Below are 19,641 nucleotides of genomic sequence, written 5' to 3'. Positions count from 1 at the left end.
AGATTCACCACGTAATCCAGAAATCTTCCTCCCAAATACGTACCCGAGATACATGAAAACCACGTCCACACATAAACCCATAAACGAGCGTTCACAGCGGCACTGTTCACAATAGCCTAGAGGGAACAACGCAAACGTCCAACGATAGATGAAACTATAAACAAAACGTGGTCTGTCCATACAGTGGCATAGGATTCGGTCACAAGTGGAACGAAGCGTGGACACGTGCTCCGACATCCATGAACCCTGAATACATAACGCCAAGGAGAGAAGCCGGACGCAGCCACATATCGTAGGATTCCATGTATGTGAAACGTCCAGAGTAGGCAAACCTCGCCACAGAAAGTAGATTAAGGGGTTGCCAGGGTTCGGGGTCGGGAGGAATGTGGAGTGATGCGGACACGGGGTTTCTGCCTGGTCCTGGCCTCCCCTGTCGGGCTGTGGGAGCCACCTTACAGCCTCGCTGTGCTGAGCAAGGGGTCACCGGGCAGGAGGAGGGTCGCATAGACCGGGAGGTCAGAGACAACCCTCAAGGAGGTGGAGGCAGGAGCCCGGGTGGAGGCAGGAGACCCAGAAAAGGGGCATGAAATCCGTCACGAGGCCCAGCCTCCCTCATCTGACTCTGGAGGAGATCGAGCATCAGCCTTCACCACACCCACTATGGGGTGGCCAGGATCACTGGAGCCTGTATCTCCAGGGGCCCGAGTCTGGTGGCAAAGGACACCTAAAATAGCACTTGGTCCTTCCCAAATCCACGCTGGCTCCCAGGGGTGTGGGGAGACCTGACTGACTCCATCTGAGGGATGCTGTTCACTAAGAGACATTTACTGGGGCGCCCGGTAGATGCTGGGGGTACAGACACAAGCAGAGCCCTTATCTACTGGAAACGCATGTCACCTCCCTGGGATCCAGGGTAAGAAATGTGGTGTCAGCTTGCCAAGGAGCACCCATAGGGAGCTGATGCCCTGTGGGATCCTGAAGGCTGAGGGCCAGGCTGGGGAGGGCAGGGCTGGCAGAGCAGGGTGGGCAGAGCTCAGGAAGCCCCGGGTTCTTCAGCCCGGGCAGAAGGCAGGCTGAGGACAGCGGAGAAAGGAGGTAAGTAGCGGCAGTCACACATACTGAACTCAAGCATTCAGACCTCACCCTGAGTTTACATAGGATGCTAAGGGAAGGGACAAGATCGCATGTGCCTGGTGACAGAATGCAGGGTGGATGCAAAGGACAGGATGTAGGGAACCCGCTGAGGGGTCGGCAGGTGTAGCCGTCTGGGGGCGGGGGTGGGGGTGGGGGTGGGGGTCTCAAAACGCAGTTGCAAGGACAAGGGTGGCTGACATTATGCACCTGATCTCTCCAGGGGCTCTGCAGGAGCCACCCTGCCTCCCCGTCTCCCCAGCCGTGCCGCCCTGGATGCAGGCCCCAGGACGCCAAGTGGCATCCCTGGGAAGGTCTCGGTGGCTTCCAGGGCCCCCAAAGCTCTCCTGCTTGCCATGTCCTCACAGACCGGCCAGGACTGAACCCAAGCACCAGCCAAAGTCCCGAAATACAGAGGTGAACCAGGCCAGACAGAAAGGTGAGCTAACAACATCTCTGCCAAGAGCTGCTGGCTCGGTCCCCAGCTTCCCGTCCCACTAAACTGTCCCTGCCGCCCCCGGAATACAGAGATCACAAGAGCACCACCCTCCTGAAGCTGTCCACACCCCGGAAAACAATCAGAGTCGCAGACACGCCATGCACGATCCCCGGAGGGTAGGGACACCCAAGCGTGCATCAAGTGGTCGACAGATGAACCAAACGGGGTAGCTCTGCGCAGCCCGACATCATCCCACCACAGAAGGGAAGGAAGCACGGACACCTGCTGCAGCATAGACGACCTTGAAAACAGGATGCCAAGCACCCAGGGCCACCGCTGTAGCCTGCCATTTACACGGAGCATCCAAAAAGGCGAGTCCACGGGTTCAGAAAGCAGATTTGTGGTTGCCACGGGCTGTGCGCGGGGGGATTTCAGGGGCAGCTAATGGGCACGAAGTTTCTTTTTTTTGGGGGGGGGGCGGTGAGGATGCCCTGGAACTGGTGGCCGCACAACACCGTGGATGTGCTTAACTAAGCCAGCGAACTGTAGGTTCAAAAATGGTGACTATGGGAAGTTTTAGGTTGTGTGAGTCTTTCCCCAATTAAATAAAAAAAATCAGGGGTGCCTGGGTGGCTCCGTGGGTTGGGCGTCCGACTTCGGCTCGGTTCGTGATCTCGGGGTTCGTGAGTTCAAGCCCCACATGGGGCTCTGTGCTGACAGCTCGGAGCCCGGAGCCGGCTTCGGATTCTGTGCCTCCCTCTCTCTCTGCCCCTCACCCACTCGCATTCTGTCTCTGTCTCTCTCAAAAATAAACATTAAAAAAATAAATAAATAAACATTAACAATTTTTTTTTTAATTTTAAATAAAGAAAATCACATATATTTTGCACCGGACCCAGCGGGAAGAGCTGAGACACCAGAGTTGCCACTGGAGCTATGACGATGCCCTTAAAGTAATAATCCTGTGGTACCTACTCTGCTCCTCCGAGGTCTCCCAGCTCACTCACAGGGGAGGGAAGAGGCAACTGCACGCTGCCTGGGGCTACAGCCAAAGCAATTACTAATCCTGGGCCTCAGGAGGGAGGTGGGGGGAGGAGGGGTAAGAGTGGATGGAGACCTCCACAGCCTGGAAAGGGACCAGCCCATCGTACAGAAGATGCTTCGCGTGGCTTCACGGACGCCCTGCTTCCGTCCTTCCCCTGCGCCACATGCTCAGTGTGGACCCATCAGGGACCATGCCTCACCGCCGGGATTTGTAAACAAACCAGCGATGCAGGGCGCCTGGGTGGCTCAGTTGGGTAAGCGTCCCAACTCGTGATCTCAGCTCAGGTCATGATCCCGCAGTTCGTGAGTTCGAGCGCCAAATCGGGCTCTGCGCTGGCAGCACGAAGCCCACTTGGGATGCTCTCTCTCCCTCTCTCTGCCCACTAGCCTCCCCCTGCGCTCATGAGCGTGCTCTCAAAAATAAGCAAACTTAAAAAAAAAAACCCCACCAAGACGCACTCGGCCTTGAGAAGGAAATTATCAAAGCCAATTCTAGTCTCCAAAGCAGAAGTAGGAACAAGGAGGTCCGCTACTGGCTTTTATCCAGCACCTTCGAACCCTTTTCATGCCAACTTCAACTCAGTCTCTAAGTTACGAGCCAAGGGACTCCTGGGAGGGGCTGCCCCAGGCCCCGGCCAGCACGGGGATGGCTTTTATTCTAGTCTCAAGTATGGAGGGTCTCCTAAGGATCTCTGTGGGTATCTTTCCTCGCAGAATGAATCTTCCATAGCAGAAGCTGAGACAGAATGAAGGGGCTTGACTTTGGAAACTATCCTTTTCCCATGAGCGATGAGGAACCTTGGCACCCGGTCAGAGTGGGTGAGCACCACTCTCGGAAGCACACAGCCTGGGCTTTGCTCATCTGTGCTCACCTTCCTACTGCTGTGCGCTTTGCCATTTGCCTGATCCCAGCAATAACTGCCATGTGGTAGCATTTACTCAGAGGCAGGAGCTGCTCTGTGCCCAAAGTTGAGGATGAGGGGGACAAGGAACCGTATCATTTATGTCACTAAAGAAACAAAGAGGTCTCCGTTGTAATAAGAAGACTAAAGACGGGGAAGGCGGGTGGGGGGAGATGTGAGTGAACCAGCAGAGATTTGAAGAGTGGGCGTCTTTCAGAACATCCAAGGAAACAAATGGCTTCCCACATCCTTCCAGAACTATCTTCAACTCCAGAATTAGATGGAGGCCAAATCAAGCGGAGACAGGCTCACCGAAAGCAGGAAGGCTTATTAGGTAAAGAACTCCAGTTCCTGCTACGTGCAACTAACACAGACCCTCCGTCCCAGCACAGATCCCTGAAGCACTGGAAAAAATAGGAAAAACCTCACATACACCACTAAGCTCAAAAGCAAGGGACACTCTCAAGGCCAGAAGCAAGGAGGGACGTCACACCCAGCAGGGTGGGAGTATGAGATGCTGCTGAGGTGGCCCAGGGCTGTGAGAATGGTTACAGGCTCTAACAGCTAAGGGTAGGAAGCTTCCAGCCCACCGAGTGACAGAAGTGGCCGTGGTTCTATGGAGGCTAGAAGGGAGACTCCTATCAGAAGCTGAAGCATAAAAGGCTGCTTCCCCATGGAAGATGGGCTAGAAAAAGTATTCCCTACTGTCTCCGACAATCAGCAAGGAAGTGGACTTGGCTAAGGAGGTGACCGGATGCAGGAGCAAGGGGGCAGGCCTGTGATGTACCAAGATGCCAAGTCTGTGCCATGCACAGGTGCAAGATCCAAACCCGTGTGGTGCAGGAAAGCCAAATTGAGGAATCAATGCAAAAAGTGTTTCTAGACCAGTGACATCTCTAAGGTACTAGAAGTAAATGAAAAGCACTGTGAGGGACCCTCATGGGAGAGGTACTTTATTTTTTTTTAATTTTTATTTTTTTAACGTTTATTTATTTTTGAGACAGAGAGAGACAGAGCATGAACGGGGGAGGGTCAGAGAGAGAGAGGGAGACACAGAATCTGAAACAGGCTCCAGGCTCTGAGCTGTCAGCACAGAGCCCGACGCGGGGCTCGAACTCACAGACCGTGAGATCATGACCTGAGCCGAGGTCGGCCGCTTAACCGACTGAGCCACCCAGGTGCCCCAGGAGAGGTACTTTAGATAAGCCCTTCTCCACTTGGTTTGGCCTCAGCATAAATCGGGCGCTGAAGATAGTTCCAAGAGGATGTGAAAACCAGGGGAGGCAGCCCAGTCAAACATGAGCTCATAATCAAAAATCAAACCACGCAAGCAAATGAATCACCGTAAGGGACCATCAGCAGACACAATTAACAAAAGGAAGGGCACCCTTTTTGTTTTAAATGTGTTAATAACATCACGATCTGGTGGGATTTATTCCAGGGATGCAAGGGTGTTTCAATATTTGCAAATCAATCAAAGTGATACATCACACTAACAAGAGAAAAGATAAAAGCCTTATGATCATAACAAAAGATGCAGAAAAAGCATTTGACAAGATATCCATTCAGGATTAAAACTCTTAAGGGGATTTAGAGAGAACATACCCGAACGTAACAAAGTCCATAGTCGAAAAACTCACAGCTAACATCATACTCAATGGTGAAAAACTGAGAACTTTTACTCTAAGATCAGGAACAAGACAGGGTTGTCCTCTCTCACCACTTTTCTTCAACATAAGAAGTCCTCCTAGCTGCAGCAGTCAGACATGAAACAAAATGAATTCCAGTAAAGTTGTAGGATACAGAATATACAGAAATCTGTTGCAATTCTATACACTAATAATGAAGTGGCAGATAAAGAAATTAAGAAAACAACCCCATTTATAACTGCACCAAAAAGAATAAACTTAACCAAGGAAGGAAAGACATATACTGTGAAAACCATAAGACGCTGATAAATGAAATTCAAGAGGACACAGATAGGAAGATATACCATCTTCATGGATTGGCAGAATATTGTTCAATGTCTCTACTACCCAAAGTAATCTATAGATTCAAAGCAATGCCTATCAAAACAGCAAAAAGCATTTTTCACAGAACTACAACAAATGAGCCTAAAATTTGTATGGAACCATGAAAGACCCGAAATAGCAAAAGCAATCTTGAAGAAAGATGGACTTACAGGTTCCAGATTTCAAAACCTACTATAAAGCTCTAATACTCAAAACAGTAGAATACTGGCAAAAAAAAATAGACACCTACGTCACTGCAACAGGAACAAGGGCCCAGAAATAAACTTATGCTCCTGTGGTCAATTAATCTATGACAAAGGAGGCGAGAATACACAATGGGGAAGAAACAGTCTTTCCAATAAGCAGTGTTGGGAAAACTCGGACAGCTACGTGCAAAAAAAAAAAAAAAAAAAAATAGAACTGGACTACTTGCTCACACCATACCCAAAAAAACAAACTCAAAATGGGTTAAAGACCTAAATACGAGACCTGAAACTATAAAAGCCCCGAGAGAAAACACGGGTAATAATCTCTCGGACATCAAGCTTAGAAACAAATGGGACCACTAAACTAAACTAAAAAGCTTTTGCATAGCAAAAGAAGCCATCAACAAAACCAAAAGGCAACCTACCAAATGGGAGAAGATATTTGCAAATGGCACGTGCAATAAGAGGTTAATATCCAAGGTATATAAAGAACTCATACAATTTAACACCAACCCCCTCCCCCCCCAACGCCGAACAATTCTATTTAAAAAACAAGCAGAGGACCTGAATAGACCTTTTTTTCGCAAAGAGAGAAGATGGCCAGGGGAGCCTGGGTGGTTCAGTCAGTTCAGTGTCTGACTTCGGCTCAGGTCACGGTCTCAAGGTTCATGAGTTTGAGCCCTGTGTCGGACTCAGCTCTCAGCGTGGAGCCCATCTAAGATCTTCTAACCCCTCCTCTCTCTGCCCCTTCCCCACTCGTACTCTCCCTATCTCCAAAATAAACATTAAGAAGATATATAAGAAAAGTGATGGCCATCAGACGTGAAAAGATGTTTAATATCATTCCTCAGGGAAACGCAAATTTAAACCACAATGAGAGATCACCTCACACCAGTGAGAATGGTTAATATCAAAAAGACAAATGAGTGGTGGTGAGGGTGTGGAGAAAAGGGACTCTCGAGCACTGCCGGTAAGAATGTAAATTGGCGTAACAGCCGTGGAAAACAGCATGAAGTTTCCTTAAAAAAAAAAAAAAAAAAAAAAAACCACGAGCCAGTAATTCGACTCCTGGGTATTTTACCCAAAGAAAATGGAAACACGAATTTGAAAACACACGCACCCTATGTTGATCGCAGCACTATTTACAATGGCCAAAATACGGAAGCACCCAAGTGTCGCCGACGACAAGATCCGACAATACAAGATCCAGGATGGACCTAGAGGGAATTATGCGAAGTGAAATAAGTCGGAGAAAGACAAATACCATAGGATTTCACTGCTATGTAGTATCTAGAAAACAAAACAGACTCTTGAATACAAGGAGCTGGTAGTTGCCAGAGAGAAGGTGTGGGAGGAGGAATGGGTGAAAGGGATTAAGGCTCACAAACTTTCGGTCACAGAGATGAAAGGTAGGCGTGCGGAATAGAGACAATACTATCGTCATGACACCGTATGGTGATAAACGGTGACCACACTTACTGTGCTGAGCACTGAGTAATGTCCAGAATTGGCAAATCACTAGATCACTTACTAACATTGTATGTCAATTATACTTCAAGAAATTTTTTTCAATAAAAAAATCGGGGGGCGCCTGGGTGGCTCAATTGGTTAAACATCCGACTTCGCTCGGGTCGTGATCTCACAGTTCGTGAGTTCAAGCCCCACGTCGGGCTCTATGCTGACAGCTTGGAGCCTGGAGCCTGGAAGCTTCAGATTCTGTGTCTCCCTCTCTCTGCCCCTCACCTGCTCACACTCTGTCTCTCTCTGTCTCTCAAACATAAACAAACATTTAAAAAATTTTTTTTTAAAAATCGGGATGGGGGGGGCATGCCTGGCTGGCTCAGTCGGTAGAGCACCTAACTCTTGATCTTGGGGTTCTCAGTTTGAGCCCCACGTTGGGGGTAGAGTTTACTTAAATTTTTTCTTTAATTTTAACAAGGAATGGCACCACAAGAGGGTGAAACAGAAGAAACCATGTAGTAAGCGTTAAATTTTTACAAATAATGAAAGAACACTATGACAAAAGCAGTGAGTTTGAAAACCATATGGAACTTGTAAAAAAAAAAAATGTTTTAAGTTTTTTTGAGACATAGCATGCACACACAGGAGCAGGGGAAGGGCAGAGAGAGAGAGAGAGAGAGAGAGAGAGACAGACAGACAGACACAGGAAGAGAGAAAATCCCAAGCAGGCTCCACATGGTCAGTGCAGAGCCCAATGTGGGCCTGATCTCACAACCATGAGATCAGGACCTGAGCTGAAATCAAGAGTCAGTCGTTTAACTGACTGGGCTACTCAGGTGACCCGTGTTTTTTTTTTAAAAGTCATTGGAACTTGAAAACTTAAGGGGCAGCAAGATTTAAAATTTTTTAATGTTTATTTTTGAGAGAGACAGAGCACAAGCGGGGGAGGGGCAGAGAGAGAGAGAGGGAGACACAGAATCCGAAGCAGGCTCCAGGCTCCGAGCTGTCAGCACAGAGCCCGATGTGGGGCTTGAACTCACTGATGGGAAGATCATGACCTGAGCCGAAGCTGGATGCCCAACCGACTGAGCCACCCAGGCACCCTGGGGCGGCAAGATTTTAATAGCTAAAGAGAGAATTAGTGAAGTGGAAGAGAGACCTAAGAAAAAGACTCCAAATACAGCAAAAAGCAGTAAAACGATAGAAAATATCAGAGAGGAGTAAAGAGGCATTCAGGACAGAATGACATGGTCCAACATATTTCTGTTTTTTTAATTTTTTTTAATGTTTATTTATTTTTGAGACAGAGAGACAGAGCATGAGCAGGGGAGGGTCAGAGAGAGGGGGAGACACAGAATCTGAAGCAGGCTCCAAGCTGTCAGCACAGAGCCCGACGTGGGGCTCGAACTCACAGATGGTGAGATCATGACCTGAGCCAAAGCGAGACGCTTAACCGACTGAGCCACCCAGGCACCCCGGTCCAATGTATTTCTAATAGGAATTACTGAAGAAGAAAATAAAGAGAAGGGTCGGGGAGAGAACATTTTTCATACTATAAGACCTAAGCCTTCTTCAGAATAAAAGAGCATAAACCATTCTCAAGCAGGACAAATAAAACAAATCCACCTAGACAAAGTGCAGTTAAAAACAAAAACAAAACCCCAAAAATCTCAGAGGTACAAAAGCAGATTTCACACAAAAGAATCAGACCAAAGAGCTGACTTCTCAACAGCAACAAGGGACCAAAACCAAAGTGCTGAGAGAAGATATAGCCAGCCGGTGATCCCAGGAGGATCCTGGCAAAATCTAGTCACTTTCAGACAGCTGCTGACTCAGAGACTCACTGAAAAACCTATGGAAAGGTGGAACACATAAGAAAATGAGATCTGTGGGGGAAAACTGTTCCAAGAATTAATAGGGTCTGCGTATAGGAATAATCAAACCAATGAGTGGCTTTCAAAAACAGAAAAAGTACCACAGAGTGATGCAAATTAAGGCGTGTTAAGGTCCCTGATCATCAGTACAGGGAAAGACAAAGACTAACGTCACTTGTGTCATACGGCGGCCATGTCAAAAAATGAAATGAATTAGCGAAGTTACAGAATGCCCTAAAAGGGAAAAATTGTATGGGGCGCCTGAGTGGTTCTGTCGGTTAAGCATCCAACTCTCGATCTGGGCTCAGGTCACCATCCCAGGGTCGTGGGATGAAGCCCGTATCGGGCTCCACACTGAGCATGGAGCCTGAAGATTCTCTCTCTGCCTCTGCCCCGCTCCCCCACTCTCCACAAAATGAAAAATGAAATGAAACTTTAAAAAGGGAGGAACACAGCCAGCCCCTGAATGGTTCCTTTTTTTTTGTTATTTATTTATTTTTAATTTATTTTTAATTTTTTTTTAACGTTTATTTATTTTTGAGACAGAGAGAGACAGAGCATGAACGGGGGAGGGTCAGAGAGAGAGAGGGAGACACAGAATCTGAAACAGGCTCCAAGCTCTGAGCTGTCGGCACAGAGCCCGATGCGGGGCTCGAACTCACAGACGGTGAGATCATGACCTGAGCCAAAGTCGGACGCTTAACCGACTGAGCCACCCAGGCGCCCCTTAATGTTTATTTATTTTTGAGAGAGAGAGAGAGAGAGAGAGTGTGTGAGCGGGGGAGGAAAAGAGAGACAGGGAGACACAGAATCTGAAACAGGCTCCAGGCTCCGAGCTGTCGGCACAGAGCCCGACGCGGGGCTCGAAACCACAGACCGCGAGATCACGACCTGAGCTGAAGTCGGACGCTCAACTGACTGAGCCACCCAGGCACCCCTGCCTCCGAGTGGTTTCTAATGGAATTAGTACTTGCCAACAGCTACTGAACACTTACGATGTGTCAAGGGCTTTGCTAAAATTCTCATTTAATCCTCCCAATAGCCCTGCAACACGTGCCCATCTGACAGATGAGAAAACCAAGACGTGGAAGCAAAGTTACTCGCCCAGACAGGGAAAGGCGGTGCCACAGTTCAAAGCCGCATCTATCTGCTGCTATGGGCCAAGGTCGGGGGAGGCCAGCATGTGCCTGTGTGGGACCCCAGCTGCAGTCTTGGGGGATGCAGGTGAGGACAAGACAGGAGAACCCCCGGGAACATCAGGTGTGTTGGGCCTAACTGCTAAGTGCTCACTTGAGGGCTCTTTGACCACTGGGACCCCAGCATGAACGCTCAGGAGGAAGGAAGGGAACCCCCCTTCTAACCTCAGCCCACAAAGTCCTTGGCCGTGGCCACCTTCTCCCTCCATCACGGTCTAGGACTCAGCCACGCCGGTAGTGAGGTCTCCTGCTGGCCGCCTGCCCGTCCTCCCAGAGGCACCTGATCCCCGAGACCTGAATGTGCCTTCTCGCCTCCTAGGGAGCCGCGCCAAGAGCCCAAGACCCACTTCTGACAGCTTGCCCATCCGCAAAGGTCACACTGCTGGAACAACAAAGGGCCTTTTTGTCCTCGCGCTTAAGGTGGCTGCCACCACCGGCGCAAATCACCCACTCGACCTTCTGGCTTTATGAATTAATAATAAAGTTGGAACGGGGGGCAGGGAGGCTCACAGGCCCAGACGCCGCCTCCTCTCGATCCCCTCACCTGGTCCCACCAACGTGGGTACAAGAGGGCCCCTCGCCCTATCTCCCCAAAGCAGTGGGCACCTCTGAGCCAAAAACACCATGTTCCTGCCACTTGAGATAGCAGATACCGGAGGGCTCTGCGAGAGTAAAAAGCACCTTATCGACACGACACTCGAGATATTCCGTCTGGATGATTGGGTCCTGCGGCATGTCTGGGCATTGGTGACAGTCCATGCTGCATTCCGGGGCCTATTAACTCACAAAAAGAGATCCTGCCCGAGTGGGGCTGGGGGTGGGGGTGGGGTGAGAAAGAAAGACCATAAGGGATCTGGTTACTCCTAATTCGCGGAGCTATAGGAAGTCTTGAGCGGACTGCCAATTACTTTCCTGCAGGGAAAATACAGATTCTTCCTCTGAAACAGACGTGAGCCACCCAGTAAGACCCCACGGAGCGGAGAGGGCAGCACATTCCAGCTCTCGCTCTCAGAGCCCCCAATTCCCCCTCGTGATGCCCCCTCACCGAGCTTGTCCTCCCTGGGGACAGCCCACAGTTCATAGCGCAAAACCAAGCCTGTCTGCCTCAAGGTCCAATTCTCCCTCTGCCAACTTAGTAAACGAGCATGGGGGACTCTGTCAACGAGGTCACGGTGTAATGGCGTTGCCTCTCCCAGACATGCAAGATCCTTGGTCTCTGTCCAGCTTGTGTGGGGCTTAGGTCACGTGGGAGAGTCAGCTTCGAATTTGGGTTCCACACTCAGCATTTAAGTGACCTTGAGCAGTCCCTTCGGGTGTCTGAGCCTCCATTTCCTCATCTGTAAATTGGCAACATATGCTACCGTGAAAGTGGAGAGGATCTGGCCCAGCCGGAGTACAAAGTATTAGCAGTGCTGGGCCAGAGGGCAGAGGTGCTTACGAATTAAGTGCATTTCCCACCCGGCCCTTTTAAAGGCTTCCAGAAGCAGGCTGCACATTTCCACACCGCAAGCACCCCGGGATGAGCGGGGGTGGAAGAATCTGGATACTGCCCACCTTACCAAGCTCTGGAGGGTTCCCGAGGGCCGGGACCACTGTGCCCACATCACCACCAGACCACGGGCCGCAGCCCACCCCGAGAGCTCGGCCTGTGGTGACAGATCCTCCCCAGGCCCCACAGACGTGCTTATTCCTCCTTGCCCAGAGGCCACTTTTCGTCTTGTCCTAAAAAATGTTTTTAATTATTTTCTTATTACGGGAGGATTTAGGATTTACATGAGTCTGATGAGCGCTGGGGGTCTGGTCCCAACCCCACCCCGCCAGAGCCCCACAGACACAGCAGTGCACCCTATTTCGTGGGGCTTACAGAGTGACCCCGGAGCCCAGGGCAAAAGCCATAATCCACCCGCGGGAAACAGAAAGGGGGCTGGGTAGGTGCTATCGGTCGTTTGACTTCACAGGCCTCGGCGGATGACCGGAGGAACTCAGTGGTACCGGCCAGGGCGCCTGCACCCCTCAAAGGCCCTGAGCTCCTGGAGGGCCGGGAAGGGGTCCGGTCCGCCTGGCCATCCAGAGGGAACATAACGCACGGCAAATAGGCCGAGGTTGTGGTCTGGGGCCGCTCGAGGACTTTATGACCTCAGAGTAGTGCCCGGCGGCCAGAGGCCAGTGGAAAACGCAGTGCCACCCACACCCGCCCGTGTGGGCCACACAAGCCTCCGTCCCTGGTGAAGAGGTCTGGGGAGCAGACCAGAAACCGAACCCCGGCTCGACTTCTCAGTAGCCTGTGGCCTCGGGCAAGGGGCCCGCTCCCCGAAGCTTCCAGGGCCTCATCTGAGAAACGGGAATCTACGGTGTACCTGGGGGGAGGGGGGGCGGAGTGGGGGGCCCGAGAGCAGCTGTGCACGTAAACCGCACGGCTCGGCTCCGAGTTCGGCAGATGACGGGCGCCTGGTGCACACTCACTGTCACCATGACGAGGTCCAACTCTAGATCCGGGACGTTGTTTTTCCTTCGTCCTTCTGGCAGCTTCTTGGCATGTACATAGATAGGCCTGTGGAGCTGTTTGGGAGCCTGAAGGAAAAAATAGACCCTCCACCTTTCCCAGAATTCTTCATTTATTATTTCCTTCGCAGCCTCAGGAGCAGACCAGATTGGGGGGGCGGGGGGGGGGGAGGCGGGTGGCAGGAAGGGGCCACGCCTGCTCAAGGTGGTGAAGGGGAGCGGACAGACACCTTCGGTGAGTGATTCCCAAGGGGCCTCTCTTCCCGTCAGGGGGCCCCCGTCACACCTCGGGACTGATTCCGCTGTGGAAGGAGAAAGGCCAGCTCAGGGTTTAAGGTGAATTTTAACAATCTAGGTAGTCAGCCTTCTCGGCTCAGAAGAGATGGTTGGATGACTTTTTTTAGGTTTTAAATCAATCAAGGAGACTCTCTCAGGCAAGGGGAGGTGGGCGTGGAACCCAGAGATGCCCTGTGTGGGCGAGCTTGCGCTCAGGCCTATTTTTGGCGGGGCTGGCTCAGCACTGAAGCCCACAGACTGGATCTCCCGGTGCCGGGCGGGCGTGGCGGAGGCCGGCCAGTGGGGTGGCACCGGGGGTCGCTCCCGGGCAACACCCCTTGGGTTGTAAAGTCCCCGGGGTCTCCGCCCCTCCAACACGAGCGGCTTGTGGCCCGAGGACCGCGCACACACACAAAGGTGAATGAGAAAGACATCACGTCTCCTGCAGTCGAGAAGCGCCAAGCTTCGAGGGGGTGGCTGGTGACAGAGCTGACAGTTCCCCCGGGGTGTGATGTGTGCTGTAACGGGAGGGGACGCGGGGGGCGTGGCCATCTCGAGGATGCACATTAACCCTCAAAGGCTGGATGGAGAGTAACCAGGGCAGCTTCTGGAAGGGCGCCACAGAGCCCTGAACCACGACGAAGGGGTTTGCAAAGAGGCCTGAGGGGAAGTGTTTGCCATATTAACCTGGCTGCTGGTTACAGAAGCATCTCCTTACATAAACGCCAAATTATGCACAGTCGAGGGAAGAGTGCTCCAGGCAGAGGGAATGGCTTGCACCACGGCCCGGAGGTGAGAAAAAGAGACGAGCAACCGGTTCCTACCCCTTCTGCGTTCCTAGACATCAGAGAGGCAACTCAACACAGTGAAAGCACAGTGTCGGAGGAAATGGGCTTAGGGATCCTCTGAGCCCCTGCTCCTCCACTCATGACCCCCGGGGCTGCCACCTTGGAGGCTTCACCCCTCCAAGCCTCAGTTTCCTTATCCGTAAAATGGCCACATGGCCATCTTCCATGGAGGGTTATTATGAAGATTCCACCAGAATGCGCGCAGAGGGTTCAGCACAGAGCCCGGTGCTCAAGGAATCATGCCCACTGTCACCATCTCGTGCTCATCAGTTCCAGATGGAGTCCTCAGAGAGGGGCCAGGCTGACCCTTCAAATTAGGGACCATCTTGGTCCTCAAAGAGGCCGGGGAGCCCAGCAACGTTGTGGGCACAGCCCGTTCCTTGGCTGACTGGGCCTTTAGGCTGAATGCTTCCCACGGATTCTTGTGGGAGCAGGATCCTGGGGGCTGACCTTCCCATGCCAAGCCAAGCCCTTGACATACATATATACATCATGTCACTGAATCCATGTAACCGCCCCAGAATCCAGACGGGGACACTGACGCTCAGAGGTACAAGGACTTGTTTAAGGTCACACAGCTGGGAAGAAGTAGGACCAAGCTTTAACTCTTAGCCGTGGTTCAGAGTGATGGGGACAGATGGGTCTAAAACACGGCCAATAGTACCAAACACTCGCCCAAAGCCACACACCTAGCAAGACCCCTTTAAATCAGGCTCCTCCCATAAACTGAGCCCTCACTATGGCTGCACCCTCCTCTCACACAATTCTCATTTATTGTTCTCAATGTCTTCCCGCCACAGGGCCCTTGCACTGACTGTTCCCTCTGCCCAAAATGTACTTTTTGCTGACCTGCACGTAGCTGGTTCCTTCCTATTTAGGTTTCTGTTCCATTTTTGCCTCTACAGAGAAGCCCTCCTGATCCTCTCTAAAGAATTGTTCCCTTGCCCTTCCTCGGGCTCTCATGCCACTGTGTAACTCCCCTCAGGGACATCAGCCTCTAAATCTCCAAGTCCCTGGTCAACAAATACTCACTGAACAGGTAAAAGCACCAGACTGTACCAGCCCCTATCAGAGAACTAGGTGGAACTTTCCACCTGCTGAAAGTTCAGAGAACTGAAGGCATTCATTCTCCTTTCTGACTTCAGAACCCCTTTCCTGACCCCCCCCATCTCTCTTCTCCCTTTGGGGTACAAAACTAGAATCCTGGGGCCACAAGAAGGGAAGCCACATCAGCCATTTGTAGGAAAGCTACAGGGGGAACACTCAGCATCAGTCTTCTCCCCCCACCCCCTACCCCATACGTTAGGGACCCAGGAAACTGACAAGATTCCCATCATGCTCTGCAGTGCCATCACCTGTCAAACTCACAAACAGATGGAATCCCCCGCAACCGCCTGTGTGGGGGCTGCCTGAGTGATGGAGGCTGGTGGCCAGCCCACCCTTCTGGCAGAAATCCCAGCTCCAGGAAACCCTGATTTCAACCAGTCCAGACACAAGGAGGCAAGAGAGTGTGCAGCTAACCGGGGAAACCCAACAAAGAGGGGAATCCTACCTCCTCTCTCATGTTAGCCTTCGGGTTGAACTGGACTTAAAACTCTTTGAAGTAAAATATTCATACATTGTTCAAAAATGAAAATATTTTAAAAAACTATAATGAAAAGCTCCCTCTCCCTTCATCCCTCCCACCAAACCTCCAAGTATTCATTATTCTTCCTTGTGGATCCTTCCAGAGTCCTTGATGTAAACAAAGCGATTATAAACATAGGTTCTTATTTTTTTTTAATGTTTATTTATTTTTGAGACAGAGAGAGACAGAGCACGAATGGGGGAGGGTCAGAGAGAGAGGGAGACACAGAATCGAAAGCAGGCTCCAGGCTCTGAGCTGTCAGCACAGAGCCCGACGCAGGGCTCGAACTCACAGACCGCGAGATCACGACCTGAGCCGAAGTCGGCCACTCAACCAAGTGAGCCACCCAGGCGCCCCCTTATTATTATTTTTAAACCAAAAAGTGTTCCATATTATATATACTGCACACTTTTCCCCCCTCCAGTCGCAAATACTCTTGTATTTGTCCACGGGAAGATATACACATGTATGTACGTGGTGTGTGAATGTGTGTATGCACGCATGCGTGTACACACACATGTGTACACACACACACACACACACACACACACACACCCTCCCCAGACCAGTTATTAAGGTGTTTTCTGTAATTTTCACCCAATTCTCCTGGAAAGAGCTGTTCAGATTAGGATCAGCAGGGGTCGCCTTTCAGCCTGGGCACAAGTGGCTGGGTCACCTCCACCCCCACCCAGGTGACCAATTATGGACCTGGCTGCACAAAATTCAAAGCAGGTGCCAGCTCTTTCCTTGAAATAACACTGCAGCTCCCATATCTTGGGCATCTAGCAGGTACTAGCAGAACTCTCGTTCTAGAGAGAAGGAAACAGGGAGAGGAAGTGACTAGCCCAAGGTCACACAGCCAGAAAGTGGTGTCGGCAGGATTCACATCGCCCTGTCCAGCGCGCCCCCTCGCCCTGGGGACCCGGCCTCCCTCGGTCTTCAGTCTACGCCCCCCTTCACGGCGGGTGGCAGAACCCGGCACCCCGAGGTCAGAGCCCAGGGTCAAGTTCCCAGCTGGGCTGGACTGGGGCGGACAAACGCTTCCGCCGTCACTTCCCTGCGGTCAGCTCGGGGGCCCCCCGCGGCCAGACCGCTCCGTGCGCCCAGCCTCGGGCCGGATGCGGGGCGCGCAGCCTCTGCGGGTCCCAGGAGCCCGGGCGAGCTTGAGGAAGGTCGCCGGGCTCCAGCCCAGTGCTCCCCGGGCTCTGCCAGCTACGCGGGGAGGTGGGCCCGCCTGAACCCACTTTACAGACGGGAGGACAAAGGCGCAGGGGGAGGCGCTCACCCGCCCGAGGTCACACGGCCGGAGAACGCCCGGCTGCCACCCAGGTCCCGTCGACTTCAAAACTTTCCGGCCCCTGCGCCTCGCGAACCCGAACGACTTTCAGGTGCGGAGCGCGCACACCGGCTGGGCGGCCCGGGCGCTCAACCCTCCCGGCCGGGACGCCCGCCCAGCCCTGCTCCCTCCCGGGTCCGCAGTCCCCAGGCCCCGGGGGCTCCCTGCCAACCCCGAGGGCGCCGAGGCTGAGCGGCCGCGGCACTTACTCAGCATCGCCGCGGAGCTCCTCGCCGCAGCCTGCAAAGTGGCCGGCGGGGACCCATTTGCAGGAGGGGGAGACTGAGGCGCAGAGAGGGCCAGCTGCCGGCCCAAGGTCACACAGCGCGGCGGCGCGGAGCCGGCCGGGCGGCAGTGGGCTGGGAGCCCCGCGCCAGCCGGCCGGCCGGCCGCCGGTCCCCGCCCGCGTCCCCGCGGATACTCACAGCCGGTCTTGCCCACGAGCTCCCGCACCTCCTCGGACGCGGAGTGGGCAGCGCCCATGGTGCCCGCGGCGGGGACCCCGGGGCGCGCGTCCCTCGCAGGCCCCGGGCTGGCGTCGGCTGCGCCGCGTTGGGTCCGGCCTCGGGTCCGGCGCGGGTCGGGACGCCGGGGACGGGTCTGAGCCGCGGGTTCCGCGTGGGGCGCGAGCGCGGCCTCTTATAGCGGCGGAGGGCGGCGCGCCGCGGTCCTAGCGCGCGCCGGCTTCGAGCGCCGCGGGGAGGAGGGCGAGCGCCCTGCCCCCGGCAAGAAACGGTGGGGAGGGGTGGAAGGGGGTGCAGGGCCTAGGAGCCCACCGGCTAAGGTTCCCCCGTCCCCCACGCAGCGGCCGGGCTCCTCGCGGCTCGGCACCACCTCCGCAGCGCCGCCGGCTTTGGAAAGAGGCAGGTGTGAACAGAGTTGGGGTGTAGGTGGGCGGGAGCAGCCCCCTGGGAGGTTCCGTGTTCACCCCCACCCCGCTTCCACCACACCCTCCCAGATCTCAGGAGGGAAACTCACCTGGGACAGTGAAGAAACACAGCCAGGGTTAACTAGCTCGATGGCGAACAGCAGTGAAGGTAACATAATAATAGTAATCCCACTTAAATGCGCACCGGGTGCTTGGCTTGGCTTTGTTCCAGGAAAAGTCCTTGGCCCCTCCCCCAGCACCTTGATGAAGCGGACAAACCCCAGGCCAGAGCGGCCCATCCTAGTAACACAGCCCAGGAGCCCGGGGTGGGGGGTGGGGTTCTCAAACTTGAGGGGCAGGGGACTGCCCCTTCCCCCACCATTCTGACTGAGGCAGGCCCGGGAGGCTGCATTTCCAAAATGCCAGAGAGAATGTAAAGAGGGTGGTCCCTGAGCCTCCTGGGAGAAGTTTTGCCTTAAATTGGTTTAAGGAATTGATGCTGTGGTCAGCCTGGATGACCTGGGCTAGTCCTGCCACCTGTTTGACCCTGATTCCTTCTAGTTAAAATGGGGAGATGACAGTCAATGACAGGTCTATCAGAAGGGCCTGGCATGGGACGAAGCACAAGGCAGTTGCTGTGGAATCACGTCCATCTTACAAGGGAGGAACCGATTCTCAGAAAGGCCACACAGCCAGGGCAGAAATTCAAAGTCAGCATCTTCTAGGTCTCAAGGCCAGGCCATTGGGCTCCACAGTGCTTGGTGATGTGGCCGTCAATGTTCAGCACGTACTTGGTGTATGTCCCAGATGCCAGGCTCTGTGACAGTGTAGGTGCTCACAAACACCTAGATGGGCCCACCTACAGCAGCTTCACAGGGCACTGGGGAGGGCACTGCCCATTCCTCCCGATCACAGGTCCAAAGTGAGAGTCACAGCCCTGGGGTGGGGGGAGGGGGCAGTGTCCTGCAACCAGCCAGAGCTGCGGAAAGAAGGAAAGGGACCCCCCTCCTAGGTGAAGATCCAGATGCCCGTTACACTCTGTTGGCACTCTGGAGCAGTACCTGGAATCTGCGTTTCCAAAGCACTCTTGGGCAGTGCCGAGATAGCCAAGCTGGGGGAGTGTTGGCTGTGGGGCATCAGCTGGTCGGAGTTAACTGGACCCAGAGTTTGCATTTCAAGGCAAGAAGGAATCTAGAAATCCAGATTGGCCTCAGGACCAGGAAAGGGGTTCTAGGGCCCCTTCGGAATTACCCACAATTGCTGGACACAATTTTATTCTCATTTAAAATACCCGTTCCTAAAAAAAAAAAAAAAAAAAAAAAAGTACCTGTTCCTGGGGCACCTGGGTGGCTCAGTCGATTGAGCACTGGACTCCTGATTCCGGCTCAGGTCACGATCTCATGGTTCGTGAGTCTGAGCCTCACATCCTCAGGCTCTGTGCTGGTAGCACAGAGCCTGCTTGGGATTTTGTGTCTCCTTCTCTCTCTGCCCTTCCCCTGCTCTCCCTCTTTCTCTCTCTCTCAACATAAATAAATAAACTTTAGGGGCACCTGGTGGTTCAGTTGGTTAAGCAGCGAAGCGTCCTACTTCGGCTCAGGTCATGATCTTATGATTTGTACGTTCGAGCCCTGGAGCCCTGCGTTGGGCTCTGTGCTGACAGCTCAGAGCCTGGAGCCTGCTTCGGATTCTGTGTCTCCCTCTCTCTCTCTCTGTCCCTCCCCCGCTCACGCTCTGTCTCTCTCTCAAAAATAAATAAACATTAAAATTTTTTTAAAATAAGTAAACAAAGTTTGGAATAAAGTAAAATACCAGTTCCTGGAATTTTATTATATTAAATTATCCAAGGGTTAAATGATGGGGCTTTCTGCTGAAGACACAGAAAATAGCATTTTCAGGACCGCACCTCCGCCCCCTCGGCA

The 19,641-nt window shown here is 52.8% G+C and overlaps 1 protein-coding gene across 2 annotated transcripts in view; it reads right to left on the bottom strand.

Moving 5' to 3' along the window:
- The window catches only part of TESC (tescalcin), a 52,000-nt gene extending 34,519 nt beyond the window's left edge, over nucleotides 1-17,481 (bottom strand). The window contains exon 1 of one of the 2 annotated variants that reach the window (XM_049619276.1): nucleotides 17,280-17,481. In XM_049619276.1, coding sequence (XP_049475233.1) covers nucleotides 17,280-17,337 — 58 coding nt within the window. In that variant the 5' untranslated portion in view covers nucleotides 17,338-17,481. The remainder of the gene's footprint in view (nucleotides 1-17,279) is intronic. The other variant, XM_049619277.1, reaches the window with a different exon arrangement.
- Nucleotides 17,482-19,641: the final 2,160 nt, after the last annotated feature.

Source organism: Panthera uncia (genome assembly GCF_023721935.1).
Source record: "Panthera uncia isolate 11264 chromosome D3 unlocalized genomic scaffold, Puncia_PCG_1.0 HiC_scaffold_8, whole genome shotgun sequence".
In the NCBI taxonomy this organism is placed as follows: domain Eukaryota; kingdom Metazoa; phylum Chordata; class Mammalia; order Carnivora; family Felidae; genus Panthera; species Panthera uncia.
The sequence above is the reverse complement of the archived record's forward strand: the minus strand, read 5'-3'. Positions and strand labels throughout refer to the sequence as shown.